Source organism: Sciurus carolinensis, chromosome 8 (genome assembly GCF_902686445.1).
Source record: "Sciurus carolinensis chromosome 8, mSciCar1.2, whole genome shotgun sequence".
Taxonomy (NCBI): Eukaryota; Metazoa; Chordata; class Mammalia; order Rodentia; family Sciuridae; genus Sciurus; species Sciurus carolinensis.
This window is the reverse complement of record NC_062220.1, coordinates 121,344,907-121,365,582: the sequence shown is the minus strand read 5'-3', so window position 1 is coordinate 121,365,582 and position 20,676 is coordinate 121,344,907. Positions and strand designations below refer to the sequence as shown.

The following is a 20,676-nucleotide window of genomic DNA, read 5'->3' as shown; positions in this document are numbered from 1 at the left end:
AGGGTTGGGATTGTAGCTCAGTGGTAGCATATGTGAGGTACTGGGTTTGATCCTCAGCACCACATTAAAAATAAATAAAGTTATTGTGCCTGTCTACAACTAAATATATTTTAAAAAAGAATACGTTCAATAATATATAATTTTCAAAAAGTTAAAAGACAAGTAAAACTAAATGACAGGATATAAGTACATATGCATACATGGTAAATCTATAAAGAAATCCTCCTTAAGGATGAATCTAAACATTTAGGATATTGGTCACTGGAGTGAAGGGGAGGGACAAACAAGGAGGTGAGCTCTTGAGGAACTTCAATATTATTGGCAACATTGTTTTTTTGTTGACTGGGGATCTCTTTCATTATTGTGCTTTATAGTTGATCTAGAACATTGATACATTCTTCCTTTTTTTTTTTTTTTTGTGGTACTGGGGACTGAATCCAAGACCTCATGTATGCTAAGCAAGCATCTATCACTGAACTACATCTCCAGATCTAAAGCAGTTCTCCACTCCTCTCTCTGGCCCCCTCCAATGAAATAGGGTTTCACTATGTAGCCTAGACTGACCTTGAACTCCTGGGCTAGAGATCCTCCTGCTGGGGCTACAGTTATGTGCCACCACACAGCATTACGTTGTACTTTTTTTTTTTTTTTTGTATGGGAGATTGAACCCAGGGGCACTTTACCACTGAGTTTCATCCCCAGCATGTTATTACTTTTTTTCTTTTTTTTTTTTAATTTAGAGACAGGGTCTTGCTAAGTTGCTAAGGCTGTCCTTGAACTTGTTATCCTCTGCCTCAGCCTCTTGAGTGTTGCTGGGATTATAGGCATGTGCCACCGCACCCAGCTTTAAATTGCATTTTTAAACACCATGACTTTTGTTTTATTTTGTTTTTGGTGCTGGTGACTGACCACAGCATCACCATACCTCTACCACTGAGCTATGCCCCCAGTTCTGACCTTGATTATTTTGTCCCATGCTCAAAATTAAATCTTATCTTTCCTCTTTTCCAAGGTTTGTCATATTATAATATTATTTTTATAATTTCAGAAATCAGAAATATAGTGGAATCTAGGAAAACAAAAAGGACAACATGAAAGTAGAAAGGGGACTATCAGGGAAGGGAAAGGGATCTGGGGGAGAAGAAAAAGGTGGAAGAGTGAAGTAGAGAGGGTGGATGTGATCAAAGTATATTATGGGCATGTATGAAACTGTCACAATGAAACCCAGTTTTATACAATTAATATGCACTAATAATATAGTAAAAAAAGAAATACACACACACACACACACACACACACACACACACACAGAAGCATGCAGTAATATATGTGGCCCTGGTTTCAATTTTCCAGCACTGCTGGAAAAAAATGCAGAATATACTTTAATCATTAGAAATCTTTGCCAGGCATGGTCATACACACCTGTACTCAAGAGGCTGAGACAGGAGGATTGCAAGTTCAAAGCCAGCCTCATCAACTTAGTGAGGCCCTATCCCATAAAAAAAAATAAAAAAGAGCTGAGAATGTGGCTTAGTGGTTAAGTGTCCCTGGGTTCAATCCCTGGTACAAAAAAAAAAAAAAAAAAAAAAAATATCATGTAATGGGAACTGTCTAGATAATGCTTTGAAGCAACACCATATGGTACTGGATTGCATGTGGTTTTCATAAGAGTGTGGACTTAAGTCATCAAATCCTTAGGATGAGAAGTGACCTGGAACTCCTTTTGCAGATAGGGCCTGGGTAAGGGGAGAGAGTGGGTGCTGAGATGGGCATTTTGAAGCTGCTGGGGTTGGAGGATGAGTGAGGAGTAGGTCTCTCCCGCTATGGTGAGAATGGCTAACCAGGACAGTGGTCTGAACGGGGGCCTGCCTGGGATGGGCTTCAGGACCACCAGAGCTCCCTGTGCTACTTCCAGGCCTGGCACCTGGCCTGGACACTCTACTGGAGTTGAGTAAATCCGTGGGACTGACTTCCAGGAAGCTGTTCTCAGTCTTTCTCCTGGAGCCATCCGGAAGTCCAGGACTCCGATGATCCAAGTTCCAGAAGAAAAACCTAAGTGTTCATGTTCCAAGAGCTCTAGTTGAGGATCTCTCTTTGACCTGTCCTTGATTGGTTCAGAGCTGGCTCTGTCCCAAATCAGCAAGCAGAGGCTGAGATGACTGGAAGGGAGTAGCTGGGGCTCCTGAGGCCCCCTGAGGGAACCCTGGGGATAAGTTAGGCATCAGCCCTTCCAGTAGGGATTCCTACCTCTTTCTCTTGCTTTGCCCCACCCTTGTCATAGCTAGGTGGACCTGGATTTCAGGTTCCCTTCCCCAGGCTGAAGCCCCAATTTGGTGGATGTGAAGCCCAGTACTGACCACCCTGGCAGACTCTGTGACCTCATCTCTCTGTGTACTTAACTGTTCCCCTCCTGGCAGAAAACCTAACTCATGCCTCCCCCAACCCCATCTACCATCACAATGGCCTGGATTTACTACTTAGGCAGCTCCAGGCCCTGTCTGCTCAATGTACCTTTGGTGGTTCCTTAGGCCTCCTTTACCCTTCCTTTCAAACACCATGAAAGTGGAGGGTGCGGGGAGAGCAGAGCCACCATCTGGAAATTCAGACACATGAGACAATTCATTAGGAATAATAGGACAGCATATACTTAAGAAGGAGAATTTGCAGGAGCCGAGTGGGTGGGGGAGTGGGAGGACAGATGGATGAGTGGGTGGTGCTGAGTGGGGGCAAAGCCTGGTTGGAAACCCCAGGCCTGTATCCTGGCAGAATTTCCTTCTGGGCTAGTTTCCCTGCTTTTTCAAGGATGGCCCCCACCTCTCCCTTTGTGATGCAATGGAGGTAGATCAAATTGCCTTTCTTTCTTGCAGTGTGGTCTGGAGAATCCAGAGGCCTCAGTTCTGGGCAGCAGGTGCTGCTTAGAGCAGGAGAGGACACTCCAGAGTGATCTGGGAAGGGCAAGGAAAAATTAAGCAGACAAGGTTGGGAAATAGGTCAGAGGAGGCCCATAGGCAAACGCAGAGTAGGCAAAGACTCAGGGGTCCAGGACAGGGCTGAGGAGAGGGAGGAACACACAGGACTAGGAGAGCTGTCCCCAATGAACCTGAAGGTACACGTGCTCCATTTTGGTGAACAGTTTAGCAATTTTGGGGCTATGCTGCCATGAAGGCATTTTTGATGTTTTCTATGTTCCTCTTGAGGGCTGAGCTTGGCTGGGAGCACAGGAAGAGATCTCCTTGCTGGCTGCTAATCTGTTCTCTGTGGTCCTTGCTGGAGAAAGGAAACAAAGACCAAATGGCAGGGGCTGCAGACTCTGTAGCTCTGAAAAGTTCTACTTGTAGAGGCTCCAGGCTGAGACTCCTGCAGCCTGGGGGCACTCTACCCTCATGTATTAAACCAGTTCCACCTTGCCTTTGTTTTTGACTTGGTGGCCTACTCTAGTCTGCCTTGTTATCCCTCATTCCAGCACTGGAAACAGTGTAGCAGATACCAGGCCAAAGTCCACTAAAGGACTGGATGACAAAATCCCATGAGTGGTTATATCTGAGTCATTTGGATTTGAAATGAAGATGTTGATCCCCTGAAGGCACTGAGAAACAACTCAAGTTGGTCTCAAAGAGCAGTTTCATGCACTCTGAGGGCCATAGCCTTGTTGGACTATGTGCTTGAGCACTTGCCCTGGGGTTCTTTGTGGGAGCAAGCCCTTCTGGGTGTCTAGGGTACTAAATCCAGCTGTGGTGCATTTGGCTCTTTGCTGATCTGGAGGTGGGTGAGGTTATTAAAGTCTGGGTTAGATTATTTGGCATGACATATCTAGAGTAAAATGTGGCAGTCTGGTAGGTGCTGGGAGTGACTCCCTTAAGTCCAAAAGCTGTGATGGTTCTAGGTCAGGTTCCCAATACCTATCTAGGTAGCCCTGAGGGGCCAGTCTGTGGCCAGAGGGACCTACCTACAAATCCAGGTCTTTTGTTGCTGAGGAAAAGTCCAGATAGACCCTCTAGCTTGATTTGCTCTTAATTAATGTAAAAATCACCAATTTTGGAGGTCACAGGACTGGACACTACATTTAGTCTCCCACTAGCTTTCCTATAGATAACATCTCTTTGGTGTGAGTTATGATAACAGTAGCCTAGGTTACTCTTCAGGTACCTGACTCTTCACTTAGACCTACAGATGTACTGTGGGTGACTGGAATGGGACAAAAGGGTTTGGCATCTCTGTCTTCATATTGTATCTATTGCCTTTGTTGCCTTAACCTTTGGGTCAAATTTTACTGAGTTCTGCATGTAGACCTGATTGATGAACATTTGAAATGTTTTGTCCAAAACTGTAATGCAAGGTTAACTTGACCTAGACTTGCCTAGTCTCTCTCCCTACCTTAAGGCTAAAGACACCCATCAGCTTCCATGACCAGAAATACCAGACCATGAAAGGAATGAAAATAGGTAGCACCCGAGTTCCTGGAAAATCTCCCTCTAATTTCAGAAAAGATATTCCTCCCCTTTTCAGCCTCTCTCTCCCCCTAATTCTTCTTATCTCATATCTTAACTCCTCAATCCCCTAGAGTTGAAAAGCTTATTTGTGAGCAAAGTTCCCTCCTCCCCATTCTTTGGCCACTGAATAATGCCTTTCTTTTCAAAAATTTTGTCTCTGACATTTGTTTTTCTGAGGGATGAGGCTTCAGACCTGGTTTGGTCTTTTCACCAGGAATGGCAAGCCCTGACCACCATGTGAAGCCTCCTTTGGGGAGGGGGCTGCCCAGGCCATGCCCTTTGTATTCTCAGCCCAGCTCCCCCAATCACTGGAGCTGTTTGACCATTCCTGGGTCCTTACCAAAACGCTGGATCTCAGCATCACCCTCCTTTCTGCTGCTGGCTGATCTCCCTGGATCTTTTTGTAAAAGCATTTTTGAAGTACGTTCACTGAATTAAAAATAAACAAAAATTTAAAGAAAAACCTAAAGGGTAAGGGAGAATCACCCATAATCCTGTCCCTCAGGAACCATTAGTAGTGAAGTCTTCATGGACTTTCTTCTGGACTTTTTCTCTTTAGCCCCAGCTGCAAGCCTGGCTCCCTACTACATAACCCAGGTCTGCTAACTACTTCTGCCCTTGCCCTGTGTGGGAGGTCCTGTTCCAGGCAGGCAGCTAGTCCTGGTCTGAGTGGTGAGGGCAACCCTGAATGACAAAGGGTAGAGTGCCAGGCAGGCAACAGTAATCGGGGCAGAAGTGCTTAGTGCTTTGATTTTTTCATTTGAGTATTTTAGGAGGTTTTATGAGGCATACATTCACCTCGTGGGCCCAAGTCTGACATGCTGGAATGGTCTCATTCTCAGTAATGACGTGCCTATAGTACTTTAGGCTCTTGGAATCACCAGATGCTCCCCAATGTCATATGAAGGTGCAGGGGCCTCAACCATTTCCCACAACCCTTCTGCTGGTGGTGGGAGTGGTCTTGAAGTCTCAAGGGATGAAAAGCAGGCTGGGTTGGCTAAAAGGAATGCTTCCCAAGATTCTTAGACAGTCCCCCAACACCTGAGGAGCTTTTAAACACACCCTGGATATCCAAGGGGTCCAGATGCTTAAGAGGTGAGAAAAGAAAGCACAACACAGGAGACAGTCTCAGAATTCATGGTTTATTGACACTTCAGCACGGTGGGTCCCTGGGAAGAGACCACCCTTCTGGCCTTTTCACCTTGGGACTTGTCCCTAAGACCAGGGGAAACAGTCATCATGTCTTGGAACAAGACTCCCTGTCACACAAGAACACACTCCCAGGAAGCCCTGAGGTGTGCACAGATAAACCGTTGGCAAGGCCCGCAGGGCACATGAATGGCAAAGCTCGGCGCATTTGGCAAAGCTATGGAGTCTTGGCAAAAGCACAGGACTCGGGGGTTGCCCCCTTTGGGCTACAGAGGCAGAATCAAATCATAAACAGCTTATTTTACATAGGCCTACCTGGCTTCCATATAGTTTGGGTCAGGACCAGGCCTAGGAATGGCCAGAGCTGTCCTCTCAGCCCTGGGAATACTGCTGAGGTAGCAGGGATGCCAAAACTTGCCACAGCAGGGGCAGAGGTGAGGACTGGGTGCTGCATGCTGGCCCCAGGGAGGGCAGGAGGACACAGACCATGGTCAATAACAGGGCCTCATCCAAGGCTGACCCCAAATCTCAGGAAGTCTAGTATTCTCCCAGGGGGCCTGGAACTTCATTGGCTGCCCTGCCCACACTGTGTCCCTATGCCCCTTAAAATATACCCATTTCCTATCTTGGATTTTGACTAGAACACCCTTGAGAGTGCAGGTGTGGCCTCCTGCCCTTCCTACACCTATGGCACCTGCAGGCCTTACCTGTAAAAGCAGGGTTTGATTTCTCCAGCATTTGTATTCCATATAAGGTGCTGGCATCTGTAACTCGATTCTTTTCCAACCCACTTAATTTTAAGAATAGACACTAATAATACTTAATTACCCATTCCTGCTGGTCATGGGGGAGGGGCCCTCTGTACTGGCAGCATCTTCCCAGGCCCGCTAGGCTCACCTTGAGTAGCCCCTGAGCCTCTAGGATTCCAAAAGGTTAGAATCATTCCAGACACTATACAACCCTTGTGTTTTACAAAAGGGAAACTGAGGCCCAGAGAGATGCATCGACTTGTTCAGCTCATAGAGTTGGTGGCAAAGCTGAAACTTGAGGAGGATTTGGATTTTTCAGACCAGTATCCCTGGCTAGGGACTCTCTTGGGACTAAGGCCCCAAAAGGAGGTGGCCCAGGAATCTTTGAAGTTGAAGACACCTGGTGGCTCCTGGTCCAGCCCCAGGTGTGGAAGGGCCTTCTACTGCCCAGGAGTTAGTGTAAAGCCAGTCCCTGACAGGAGAACAACACCCATCTTGGCCCCAAGGTAAGGATGGACCAGCTCTGAATGCTGGCTCCAGACCTCTGCCAGGCAGGGGCTTGGCCATCCCCATGGCAGACAGCCTAGCTCAGGGTAGGGGGAGGTGCTCAGACAATCCTGGGGAAGGGGTTTCCTCCGTATGCTGAGTTGAAAGGAGATCTGGTAAACACTCAGGCCACAGTATAAATCAGACCACCAAATGCTTGTGGTCTAAACACCTCAGGGGAGAAACTCCACTCTTGGCAACAATGAACAGAATAAGATTAGCAAAGAATAGGGAAAAACAGAAGCAACAGCTCCCTCTTTCTGTCAAGGTCACTGCAGGGGCACGATGCACTGATAGTGAAGGGTGGAACCACAACCCTGCATTTTGCTCAGCCCTGTGCTGAGAGGGCACAAGGGGTTCTGGTTTCTGGCCCCCAGAAGGCAGCAGGGCCTTCAAGCTAAGCAATACCTGGTCATTGTTGGTGACCAACAATTCTCTAAATGACAGTGTTTAAGATGCTTTCTATTAGGAGACCTTGAGCAAGGCACTGACTACATGGTCTTAATTTCTTCATCCCTGCTCTGGGAATGAGGGGTGAACACTGAGCATGCATCTGGCATGCCCTACCAAGATTGGCTCCCTCCCTTCTTGTGGACAGTGAACTTGCCTTGGGATGGGAGTGGGGGGCTCTTGAACACCCACCTGTTCTGAGCTGAGAGAAGAGCTGAGGCAATCTGAGCACAGCCGTGCAGACCTTCCTGGGGCCCTGCTGTCTTCAGGTGGGCTCTGATTATCATTGAATGGACCTCATAGCCAAGCTTCCGCCTACTGCCACTTCCATAAGCCTTGGCTGAACCATCCATTGCCCTTTGGATCTGCTAGCCTCTGTGGAGCAGCCCTGCCCACCACTTAGTCCTTCCCACTGAGGCTACTCCTGAAGGGCCTCCCAAGTTGTTCAACCCTCCCCGCTCCCCTATTGTCCCTGCCCTCTGCCTGGCTTCTTCACTAGCCTTGCCACTTTTGACTCTACATACACTACATGAGCCCCTTTAGGCACCTAAGTATTATCGCTTATAAGCTTCACCTTCTAGGTGATATGGGAATCTCTCACAACTGTTCAGGCTATAGGGCAGAGCCCAGCAAGGGAGGATACCAGTTACAGTAGCCAGAGGAGGAGCTGTGGCTGATGCTATAAGGCAGCCAGAAGCATTCCCACTGCCTCCAGACAAAGCTGGAGATGCTGGGCTGTCTCCAGTCTTGCCAGGCCCTCTTAATTGTTTTTCCCAAAGAAATCAATGTGATTACAAATACACAAAGATATTCTGGAACATTCCAGTCAAACAGCAATAGGTTCCTCTGCTTGTGGTCGGGCCCAGGGGGTGAGTAAGGAGATAGATGTCACCCCAGATGCCCACAACCCTGTAGTATGGGCATGGGTTATGGCCCCACAGTAGCCATGGCTTCTGCCAGTCACCTCAGGGAGGCTCTTAAGGGTGCCTGGCATCACAGAGGCAAAATAACTCTTTCAGAAGGATATCTAGCTAAAAATCATGCCTTCCTAACAAAACAAATGCTGCTTTTGTGAGAACTTCAACACACCTATCAAGATCCATGGCGGGTTCAGTAGTTCTCAACTACCCACAAAGCTTTTAAGGCACTTGAGTGGCTTATTAATACCACCTGGAAAAGTTTCTGTTTCAATCCTGATTTAGAAAAAAATTCAGTAATACTGCAACAAAAAAGCTTCCACAAGAAAATAGTTTAAAAAAGAAAAAAATAAAGTGTAAATACTTAAATTTTCTAAGAAATAAAACACTAATCTCTGTTAAATTACATGACACTGTAGGTCATCTTGGCACTGAAAAAAACAAAGATAAACCTGAAATACTGCTTCTGGATTAGACTTTTCCCTGGAATAAAATCTGAACATACACAAAAGACACATGCGTGTCATGTTGTAGGTTCTGAACTCCACCTCCCCAGGGTGCTCAAGGGAAAAAGGGAGAGGGCCTGGAAGGTCTTAGCACATCACAGGCTGCCTAATGGCTGCTGTGAACCAAATCCCTCATGCTCCCTTTCTAGCAAGGCCACTTTCTTTTCTTTTGGAAGCTGACATGACCTGTGGGCCTGTCAATATAAACCCTATCCAGCCACAGCCAAGACCAGGGCCATAGTGAGGAGCCATGAGAAACCTGGGCTGGATACCCTGCCTTCTGGGCCTGACCCAGGTCATGCTTAAAGATGTCTGGGGCTCCTGGGTCTGTCCGAGGATTCCACATGCACATGTGCAGCCTGCTGTTCCACATGCACACCCTGTCTTTGATTGGGCTGCCACTGGGTGCTTGTGGTCTCTGGTCTTACCCCTGCTCTGATGGGAGGTGGGATAAAGAGCTGGCTCACTTCCAGGGCCATCTTCTCTTTGGTGAGATCTTTTCCCTATGTTTCCTTCTGAGACATACCAGCTGCCTGATGCAGTTCTATGGGTGCCACCAGGACAGGCTGCAACACGCACCATGAGCGGCTTGGGGGGACTGGGGGAAGCGCTGTATGGGTGGGCAACCTCTGCCCACTACCGCCTGTCGGGTCCTAAGGCCTCTAAGGGGGGTAATCACAAGGATGGAGCGGGAGGGGTCAAGATGGGATGGTATGGGGCCTGGACCACCTTAGCTTCTCTGTGGAGTGTTGGTCTCAGGCTCTGAGAAGCCAGAGAGCAAGTTCTGGCTTCTCACATCTGCCTGGGAGTTCCCTGTACCCTGGATCTTGCTCTTCAGCAGCTCTTGGGGGTCCCTAAGGAAGACCACCATGACTGTGATGTTGTCATGGGAACCCCGCTCCCGGGCTGCAGCCACCAGATCCTCAGCGACGTGAAGACCACAGCCCTGCTGCCTGACCAAGTGGTTGTGGACAAGGCTAGTGACTTCCTGGTGGGGGACGACATCGAAGAAGCCATCACAGGCAAGCAGCAGGTAGTCCTCGAAACCCGTCAGCTCCCAGGAGGCTGCATCTGCTTCCCCAGACACATAGGGCTTCTGGAAGACATCCCCTGGGTAAGGGAGGAAGAGCTTTTCGTCAGAGGACCTTGCTTCTTTCCCTTCTGCCTAGGCCCCAACCTCATTGCTGGTCACTGCCGGTGAGCCCTGAGGGTACAGAGCCCACCCTGTTCTCACAAAGTCTGTGGCCTCCATGTTCAAACCTTCCCAATGTTTCTAGCCCTCCTTGGAATCCTCTGACCATGTTTCCTCTTCCCAATTTCCACTCAGATAGGGGTCTTATTGCTCCCTTCACCCCTGTTGGCCCCCTCTTGGTGTGTCTAGAGGCAGCAGCATGAAGATGGGCTGTTACCTCACCTGCCAAAAAGGATAGGACACTTCAGGAGGGTGGAGGGGCAGTGACAAATTCCAGGGAATAAGCTGGGAAAGGAATGATTTTTAGGTACTTGGAAGGGCCAGGTGTGGTCTCCAGGCTGAGATCTAGCAGTGATGAGATACTGAGAAAATGGGATGGGATAGGGAAATTGCTGTATTTCCCCGAAAGATACACAAGAATCATTAGCATGAATGTGTATGGGGATAATCTCATTTAAGAAATATTTAAAGGTTTCCTATTTGGAGGGGGACCTGTTTTAAGTAAAAGTTAACAATACATAACTTAAACTGCAATTATTGGTGAGAGATGAAAATTTCTTCGGTGTTCAGCTGTAGTTTCTAAATCTTTCCTAGTTCTGTCAGAATCTGATAACATAAACACAGTACAGATGGTCCCTGATTTATGATGGTTCAACTTATGATTTTTTTTTGGCTTTACAATGATGTGAAAGGCATACAAATTTAAAAACAACTACACTTGTCCATGGCTGTTTATTAGCAGCTCATAGGTTTAGAAATCACAAAATGTTTTATTAAGAAACTGCTTCATGGGCTGGGGATATAGCTCAGTTGGTAGAGTGATTGCCTCGCAAGCACAAGGCCCTGGGTTCAATCCCCAGCACCACACACACACACACACACAAAAAAAAAAAAAAAAAACAAAAAAACAAAAACTGCTTCAAAAATAAAATTTGCACTTTTAATTTTTCTTGTCCTGCTCCTCTTCTTAAAACATGGGTAAAATGCTCAAAAAATTCAGATTTTTTTTTTCTTCATTATGCAATGTGAGGCAACCTAGGTAGAAGTTTTAACTCCCATGTTCAGGGAGACCAGTCTGAGACCAGTCTGCTGGCATTGCAGCAAAGTGCTTTGGATCAGGAAAGTGGACACTATTACCTGTTTTCCTGTTCACAAGCTGAGCCATATGTACAAAAATCTAGATTTTGTTTTCATAGTTTTGCACTTTTTATAGTCTATTTTTGAAGATTAACACATTTGCAAGATGATTGATTCTGTCTTTTCCTAATTCAGTGAGTGTTACAGAAAGCTTGCTGTGACTGTAAATGTAAATCTTAAAAGGGGGGATGTGATATTAGCAAGCTGAAATTTAAACCTGTATTTAAAAAAAAAAAATCATCAAATCCATTTGAAAACAGGTCAGTTTGTGTTATGCTGAAATTTTGGGAGCTTTCAGATATCTCTTTTCCAACTACATTTCTGAATGCATTAAAAATATCAAATTTTTTCACAGTCCTTTGTACTTCAGAGTATGTTTTTTGTCCATCAGGATTAACCACTAGCATACTACTGGTTTTGTATGTGTTTCTTCCTTTGAGACAACAGTGCATACAACAGAGGTACAATTTGTTGGATTTTTGTTTATGTACTTATTTCATTCCATTTGATTTATTTTAATTGTTGATACTTAGGTTGTCAAACAGTAGACATTACTTGTTTTATTTATGACATAGTTCAGCTTAAAGTTATGTTATTATATGGAAGTGTAAATACAGATTTGGTGTTTTGCAAACAAAACAAAACAAAACAAAAAACAACTGCACTTTGAATTTTGTTCCTTTCTTGGGTGAGGGATCTGTAGTTTGATTCTCTTGGTACTGGTGGCAGCAGTGAACTGCAGCTTCCAGTCAGCCCCACAATCCTGAGAGGAAACAACTGAAACCTAACAGTAGCTTTTGTTGCTAATCTAGGTTAGCTGCATTAAACACATTATTGACTTATGATACTGTCAACTTACTAGGGATTTACTAGCAGGTAACTCCACCAAAAGTCAAGAAGGATCCTTGAAAATCCTTTTTGTCACATTACATTCTATCCTAAACCACTAGGTAAGCCCTTGACCGCAGTTTCAGGTTTGGGTATCCAGCAGCCTCCCCCTCCCTGTGCCCACCTCTGCACCCTATTTACCTATGGCTCTGGAGACAGCCAGGGTCCCGTTGACTCTCCAGCAGTCCATGAAAGACACGAAGCCGCCCAGTGCTTCAATGCGTGCCTTCTCATCCTATACGGAGATAGTCAGAGTTTGAGGTCTCAGTGAGTCCACAGGGCAGGGGGCTCCCAATGCCTAAGCAAAGAGACTGAGCTGGTTTCTAAGATATGTTCAAAGTCCCATCACTTAAACCAAGTCAGGAGGTTCACACATGTACCCACATTAGGCATCATTAAAAAGTGAGAACTATAAATAACATGCATGTCTTTAAACTGCAGGAATGACTAAGTAAGGGAAGGTGTAAACATAATTTGATCACCTGGGGCCAATAAGCCATGACCCTGTTCCTGAGCAGTGTTTTGGGACCAGGGAGGTGCTCAGTCCCAGTCTGAGATGATGGATCTCTCAGCTTCCTCATCTTTACCTTAGGGCTGCTGTCCTTACTTTGAAAGTTGCTGGGACAAGATGAAGCATGTGATACATATGTGCAAACACAGGGAGTGCTCACGAAACCTAAGCCAGGCCCTGGCTGGCAGTCCTGTGCCTGCTTTGTTCTTGTACTTTTCCCTCCACCTAAGCTCACTTCTAGATACTCTCTCTGCTCACCAGAGGACCATGGTGCTCCAGTTCAACTTCTTTCCATAAGTCCCTCAAAAAATCTCTTTGGTCCTATCAGTTTCCCCAAAGAAGAGAGGCTTTCCAGATGTGGATCTGTTGCCTGAAAACTGGGGACAAGAGTTGAGCACACCCCATGTGCCTCACTGGGAATGAGGCATCTCACATGTCTACTGGAGGAGGGAGGATATCCTTTATCCCTAATTAAATTGTTGGGTAAACCACCTGACCTTGCAGCATGCTCAGTCTCTGGGGCACAGTACCAGCTGGAGAGACTGGGGCATTGCCCTGTCCTGATCCTGTGCAGATGCACACCTATTGTAGGAGGCTGGGCTTTTTTGTACAGTCCCCCCATAGAGGATATCACAGTGGGAATGACAGGAACTCATTTTGCAGACACTCCAACCTAACTGAGTGAGCTGCTATGGCCCTCACTCAGAGTGAGTGACTGGGTGGGTGCTTGATGGGCTGAGACTCCTGGTCACTAGAAGCAGTCACCTGGTCCAGCCTAGCATGGGATTCTTAAATCTGTGAAGGAGGTAGGACTAAGGGACCTCAAAGGCTCCCAAAGTTGCCCTTGTGTCTGAGACTCCCTTTCCTCTGTAGGATGAGCAGGGCCAGAGAAAGGCATGGAGACTAGAAGGAGGAAAGGAAGAAGGGAGCTGAGGGTGGAGAAGGGGAGAAAAGAAGCACATGGATAGACATACTACACAAGTAAGTTCATATGTGTTCACACATGCACTCATAAGAGACCTGCAGGCCAGTGAGGAGCTGCAGATGGGAGCAGACCCTTACCCCCTCAGAGGCTTTCCCCTGGGAGGGGTGGTGAGACCACTCTTAGCCTACACCCATGGGAAGATATAGTTGAGAACTGTTAGCCTTTCTCTTCATTTATCTCCTACATGGACGAGCCTTCCCCAAATCCTTAATGCCCAGAAGGTGGGGACAATGAATGGGGGTTACTAAGGGTGAACAAAGGAGAACTGTGAGATTCTCCCAGGGGTTCTCCAGAGGTGGAAGTACACAGTCCACATTCATTCAGCTTCAACCTTGGGGAGGAGTGGTGCCAAAGGACCTGGGTTTAACTACCACAGTCCCTCTTGCAGGCAGGGTTTTCCCAAGAAGGCTGAAAAGCAGGGAGCCTGAGCCTTCCAAACAGTAGGAACCTCCTTCCTGAAGTCCCAGAACCTTGAGGTGACTGTGGGAACAGGGTTGAGCTGGAGGCTGGGAGGGCCCCTGGACCATGCTGCTCTCCTGGGCCTGTGATCTCCATCCTGACAGCCACGCAGTTTGGAAACTACCAGGGTTCCCTGGGCCAACAGGCCAACTCTGTCTATGCAGGCTTCCTAGGCTTTGGGACCAAGAGCACTGGAACTAAAGCAGAACTGCCTCACCACACTTGGCCCTATAACCCTGGTCCTGTAGCCAGATCCCCCTCCCCTTCCATGTTTCCCACCCCCATTTGTACTAGCCACAGCAGCCTCACCACAGCCACAGGCTGGACCAGTTTGGCATGGTCCAGGACCACAGTGTCCTTGGGCTCAAGGTGTCCTATCTTTGCCTCCTATCTCCTTGGATACTCACCCTCTCAGTTCTTCTCTGTTCCTCCTGCCTCATCTTCCTCACCTTTCTGATAGTTTCTTCCAGATCAAACCCAATGCTGGTGGCCCAGCAGTTCCATTAACATTCATGTTCCCTGGAGCTCACAAGGCCCTAGTGAAAGTTTCCCACAGCATCATCATCTTCTTGGCTGCCCATGACCTCTTCATGTCTCCATCCCCAAACCTGAGCTTTTCTTTCTGTCTCTCCTAAGGTGGATCCTTGCTGCAGCTTGTCTGCCATGACAAGCAGATGACTTGTCAAAAGCAGTGACTGCAGATGATTCTTACAACTCTCCTGGCTTTAGTCTTTTGTGACCCAGCCCTCAACTTGCCTGCTACTGGTGTGAACATTATAGAAGCTTCTAGTGATTCCTTGCAGAATTCTTCTTGGCCCAGGCAGCCCTGGCAGTACAGCGTTCTTTGAGTCTGGTACTTGCTTAACCAGTTCTCCCCTGGACACTGCCCTGGCCTGATGAGATGGCCTGTCTTCAAGAAGTGCCCCATGCCCCACTCCCATTCCTCTCTCTGCCATGTCCTCTCCAGCACTCTGTCCATGTCCTGTACCCTTGCCAGTCATTCCTTGCTTCTTCATTACACAGGGAGTTTCAGGGAGACATGTCCTGTACATGGGTTCTGTTTTGTCATCTTGCTGCCTCAGCAAAGTAACCTGAACAGAGTAGGTGACAGATGTCTCCCGGCATGAACTGACTCCAGTGGTAGAAGAGGCTCTGTTCAGACAGTTACAGTTAAGACAGCAACATGGGTCCCCACACAATCCTTAGGACCAAGCAAGGACATCTTTCTGTGCTCTGTCAATGTAGGGCTCAAGCACTATTTGGAAAAGTTCTCCACTGGGCTTCAGAGGAAGTGCAGGACATTGAGTTTGTAGAGATGTGCTCAAGTGCCCTAAGTACAGGATTGCATCTAATCCAAACCTGGCTATATTTCACCTGTCTTGGGGAGAAGGGCCCATCAGGGAACAGGTAACAACTCACCCTCCCATGGTTGTGGTGGCAGCAGGGTGGCAGAGACTACCTACCACTTTGGTTGTATGCTCTGGAAAAATGACTGAATCTCTCTAAGTCTCAGTTCTCTCCTCTGTGCAATGTGGAGAACACGTGTGGCCCACATCATGAGCCTTGGTGGGAGGCCAAGGACCACTATCATCCCTGACGATTATTGATACCTGATAGAGTCTGCCTAATTTTCCCAATCTAGAAGCCACAAAAAGAAAAGACTGTTCAATCCCACTGCAAGAAACCCAAAATTCTTACATGGAAAAAGCCTGTAAACAGAGACAAGAGAGAAATGACAAATGCAGGAAAATTTTGCAAATCACCAGACAAGAGTCAACCTCTGTAACTTGTCTAAGGTGCCTACAAATGCCAAGAAATAGGCAAAGGACAGGAACAGAACACTTACAGGAAAGGCAATGAAAATGACCTTGAACTTTTGAAAAGATGTTCAAACTTGCTCTGTAAGATGAAAAAGCAAACAAAACAAATGCCCTTAGATATCCTTCTGACCTCTCAGATGGGTAGAATCCCACAGGTTGGTGGGACCAGGGTGGAATGGAGCCTCTCAGATATATTGCTTGAGCACAGGCTGGCTTAGCCCAAGAAGGACAGTTGGGCAAATCTATTAAGACTGTAGATTTGTCTATTCTGACAGAGTAATCCCTCTTGTAGATGTTTTACAGATATACTCAACAATGTAAAGTATAAAGCTATTCATTGCTGCAATGTTTTTAGCACTGGAATATTTGAGATCTTAATGTCTATTCAAAAGGGACTGAATAATGAATGAAATGCCATAGGTTTCTAAGAAAGAATGGAGCTCTTTACATGCTGATGTACGAAGGCTCACCAGGTGCATGGCTAAGTGAAAACAGTGCAGAGCAGTGTGTGGGGAAAACAGGGTTTGGGAGGCATACAGGCATTCCTTGATATCCATCCTTGATGTCCTTTGGAGACAGACAGACACAACACATTTGTGAAATATGGTCTGAGCAGGAACATTATCCTAATGTCCAAGTAATGACCCTGAGGTTCAAACAAGTGAGTGACCTCAGAATCCCAGGATCCCAGGATCCCAGTGTAGCCTGTAACTGTAATACAATCCTATGCCTGGTTCCTCCTAGTCCCAGTAGAGCGTCACCTATGCCCCTAGCCCATGGTCAGTCACTCCTTGTCTTTGTGCATCACAGGACTCTATAATGGGATTAGTTGATTCCATTTCCTATTGAGGCAGAGGGCCCAGCTCTTGCCTGGACCTCTGGGCTTCATGTCACTGTGACCTACAGAACTCAGGACTCCCTGGCCACTCAAGTCAGGCAGGGGAGTCCTCCCTGTACAGGAGTACCAGTAGTTTCTAGGGCCCCTTGTACTTCATAATCTGCCCCAACAATACCCCACTGGTCTCTTGGCATTCTGGTTCCCTTTGAGGTTCCCAGACTTGGGTCCTCTACACAGACCCAAGCACAATGGAGGTTTGGGAATATCCTGGGCTTAGACAGAGGGAACTCTTTACCTGTCGTTCAGGTTTGTGTGGTTCCATCAGCTTCACCACCTGTCCCTGTTGCACCAGGATGACCTGGGAGTCCCCGAGCCAGGCGACATGCAAGGTGGTTCCTGTGATGAGTGCACACACACCTGTGGTGCCACTCTGCAGCCGCTGCAAGAGAGAGGGCCCAATTGGGTGAGGTGTGACTTGGAGCCTGCATGGCAAGCACATGCTGAACCAGACAGAACCACTGCTGGAACAGTAAAAAAAGAGGACTACAAAGCCCCACAGTAGCAAAGATGAATAACTGAATTGTTCTCCTTCACCACGTGGAAGGAGAACACACCTTATGGAACCCCACTAATAAACTCTGGACCATGCAAGTTTGTCTGTAGTAGAATGTGGAAGAGCAAGTCTGTTGAGAGGGATCAGAAGAGCAGAAGCAGGACAGGGATGACACAGGGCAGGAAAAACTTTTGGGTGTGATGAATATGTCCATTATTGGGGTGGGGGTTTCATGGGTGTACATATAAGCCAAAGTTTATCCAATAGTGTACTTTAAGTACAATGTGATTTATTATTATCAGTTATATCTCAATAAAGCTGTTTAAAGAAAATAATAGGGGTGGCTGGGGATATAGCTCAGTTGGTAAAGTGCTTGCCTTGCAAGCACAGGGCCCTGGGTTCAATCCCCAGCACCAAAAATAATAATAATAATAATAGGGGCTGGAGGTATAGCATGTATGAGGCCCTGAGTTCCCTCTGAACACTACCAAAAAAAAAAAAAAATGAATAAAATAAATACCTGCTTCAGACTCTGTTCTCTACTCAGAGAGGCAGCACTAAGCTCAGAGGCCTGTTTTACCTCCTGAAGGTACAGTGGCCAGGAGAAAAGATTTATCAGTTTTCCAGTAGGCTTCCCCTTACAGTTTTAGATGCTCTATGGTTATCTGTTAAGATGCAAAATCCAGCTGGGTTCCACTGAATTCCATTAAGGTCTGTGGTCAGAGTGTGATGACAGGGTGTCTCCTCACTGAGGAAGAACTTTTAAGTGATCTCAATCTTAGTTTCCCAATGTCTAAAATAGGCACAATAGTAAAGTGCACCTCACAGGGCTGGGAGAGACCAGGGCAGTTAGGGCCAGTGGGGATGTTGCACTGTTTCTTCTTTCAGAAATAAGGATGAGTTCACACACGTGGATAAAACTCTTGAGAGCAAAATGTGCTCTGAGTAGATACCAGCAGCCTGTTGAAACCCTGCCCAGATGAGCAAGGGGAGGTGGGATAGTGTACCACTTCCTTTATATTTTCTGTATTTTATGATGCGCTGACATCTGGGAGACTTGTTGATCATAGAGAGACTGCCCCCACAGCTAGCTAAATCGTAGAGACAGCAAACACCTAACCTGTGAGTATACCTTTCATGGGTAAGACAGTTGATCTTGAGTCCATGTTCTCAAAAACCCACTTCCTCACCTATTGGGCAAAGTTTCCCCTGTCCTGGAGGGCTTCAGGACCTGGTGTGCTGGATGGCTGGGGGCCAAACACTTAAAACTGACCGAGGTTATTCGAACTACCCAATTCTGAGCTTGCTGGTACTTGCCTGCCTGGCTTCGACAGTGCCTTTCTTGGAGGCCATATTGGCCTCACTTCCTGTGCTTCCTGACCTACCCTGGATCTTCCCTGGTGATCCTGTATGACATGGTATGCTTCTTTTGGAAGCCATAAATAACACACTCTTCTTCCAAGTAACTTGTTGCCTTACCATATTTGATTAAAACAAAATCCTGAGTACATTTTAAAAGAGTCTGCCTATAGACCATCTCCAGGTTTACATTGTTGAGGGCCCAGCAAGCTGAGTTAGTGATACTATGGTTTGGAGATGGTTTGAATGTTCCCCAAAGCTTCATGTGTTCACATTTAAACCCCTTCTCAGGTATTAAGGGTGCAGAAACTTAACTATGATGTTTAGAAGTGGGGCCTTTGGGAGGAAATGGATTGCATAAGGTCATTGGGGTGGGGTCACAATGATTGAATCCTGGTGATTTTATAAGGAGAGGGGGGAAGGCTGGAAGATACATACATATACCTAAGTAGTCCCTGTCTTTTGCCATGGGAAGCTCTGAGCCACTTTGGGAATTTGTCAGTAAGACCATTACCAAATGAGACTTCTTGACTTTGAATATCCAGAACAAAAGTCAAAATAAACCTCTTATCTTCATAAAGTTACACAGCCTCAGGTATTTTGTTAGAGTAATGAAAAATAAACTAATATAAGGGGCAAGCTTTGTGCTGCTTCCGTTCAAATGAGAAACGAGGCCCTGTCTCATAAGAATGAAATGACATGATTGCCAGCAGCACTCGGTGGGGACTTTCCTACACCATTAATCACTTTGGTTTCTTTCCCTCTGAAGAGGCCAGTATTCTTTGAGGCTACTGGCCCCGAAACCACATTTGAGACTAAGTTTCTGGTTCCTACCTCTCGCTTGGCTTTCCAGAGAAACATTTCATCTGTGCGTCGGAAAGCTTCTTTGAGGGCTCCCGCAGGATCTGTGGGCAGCTCTGGCTGATGGGCGGCATTGGTATGCACATGAACAGCAGCATACCTTGCAGCATCCACACCTCCATGACCATCAAACACAGCAAAGTAGGCACGGTCAATGAGGTCCTGGTGATGAAGGCAGTGGGAGTCATAGACTTGCTAGCCTTATGCCTGGCTGGGGACCCTGGCCAGCTGCTCTCATCTGGGGAGATTGCAACCCAGGCAGTGACTAGTAGCGCTATGGTTTTAATGTTTGCAACTCCCCCTGCCCCTGGAATTCATGTGTTGGAAATGTAATCCCCCAAATCTTATTTATTTATTTTGTGGTACTGGGGATTGAATTCAGGGCCTTGCACATGTTAGGCAAACACTCTACCACTAAACTACATCCCACTACCAAAGTTAATGATATTTGGAGAAAGGACCTTTGGAAGATAATTGGAATTAATCCATTCAGGGACTAATGGATAAATGGGTTGTCAAGAGAGTGGCTTTGTTATAAAAGCAAGTCCTCTTTGGTAAACTTGTTCTATCTCACCATGATTCCCCATACTGCCTCAGGACTCTGTAGAGAGTCTCCATCATCAAGAAGGCCCTCATCAAATGCAGTCCCTGACCTTGGACCTCCCAGTCTGCAGAACTATAAGAAATAAATTTCCTTTATTTATAAAATTACCCAGTCTTGGGTACTGTATTATAGAAATAGAAAAAAAGACTGAGAGAGGTAGTGTCTGGAAGAATCAGCATGATTTTTATCATCAAAGGGATCAACCCGTCTCACGCACTTATGAGTTGGGGAATTTGGAAGAGGAAAGCCCTTGGAGCCTTAGTTTCATCATCTGGACTGGGCTACTATAAATATAAAATGAGATAAGATGCATCAGGGTGCTCTTAGTGCTGGAGGCTAGGCAGGGTTCAATAATACAAGTCTGGGGTAAATGTGGCACTGGGGCTTCCCCTTATAATAGATATAGGCCAATTGTTGCCTTTTTCAGTCCTTCCCTGGGAAAGCAGGGTACCTGGCAACCTGGCCCAGAGTTGCTGGTACTCTTAATTAGAGCTTCCAGATTCTCCTTAGGAAGTGCTTTTAGATTGCCCAGTACTTCAGTCTTGAGATTACAGCCAAGAAATGTTTTTCCTGGCTTAATTGGCATGTCTTCTTGGCACCCAAGGCCCTCACCTCTGCTCTAGTTCTCCTATGCTGGTGCAGGACAACACCTATCCCTGGAC

At 46.6% G+C, this 20,676-nt stretch overlaps 1 protein-coding gene across 4 annotated transcripts in view; it reads right to left on the bottom strand.

The window, feature by feature from the left end:
* Positions 1–5,611: 5,611 nt before the first annotated feature.
* The window catches only part of Ppm1f (protein phosphatase, Mg2+/Mn2+ dependent 1F), a 32,288-nt gene continuing 17,223 nt past the window's right edge, over positions 5,612–20,676 (bottom strand). For 3 of the 4 annotated variants that reach the window (XM_047561872.1, XM_047561871.1, XM_047561870.1), the window contains 4 exons: positions 19,384–19,572; positions 16,933–17,076; positions 12,166–12,259; positions 5,612–9,917 (listed from right to left, as the gene is read on the bottom strand). In XM_047561872.1, coding sequence (XP_047417828.1) covers positions 9,538–9,917; positions 12,166–12,259; positions 16,933–17,076; positions 19,384–19,572 — 807 coding nt within the window. In that variant the 3' untranslated portion in view covers positions 5,612–9,537. The remainder of the gene's footprint in view (positions 9,918–12,165; positions 12,260–16,932; positions 17,077–19,383; positions 19,573–20,676) is intronic. The other variant, XM_047561873.1, reaches the window with a different exon arrangement.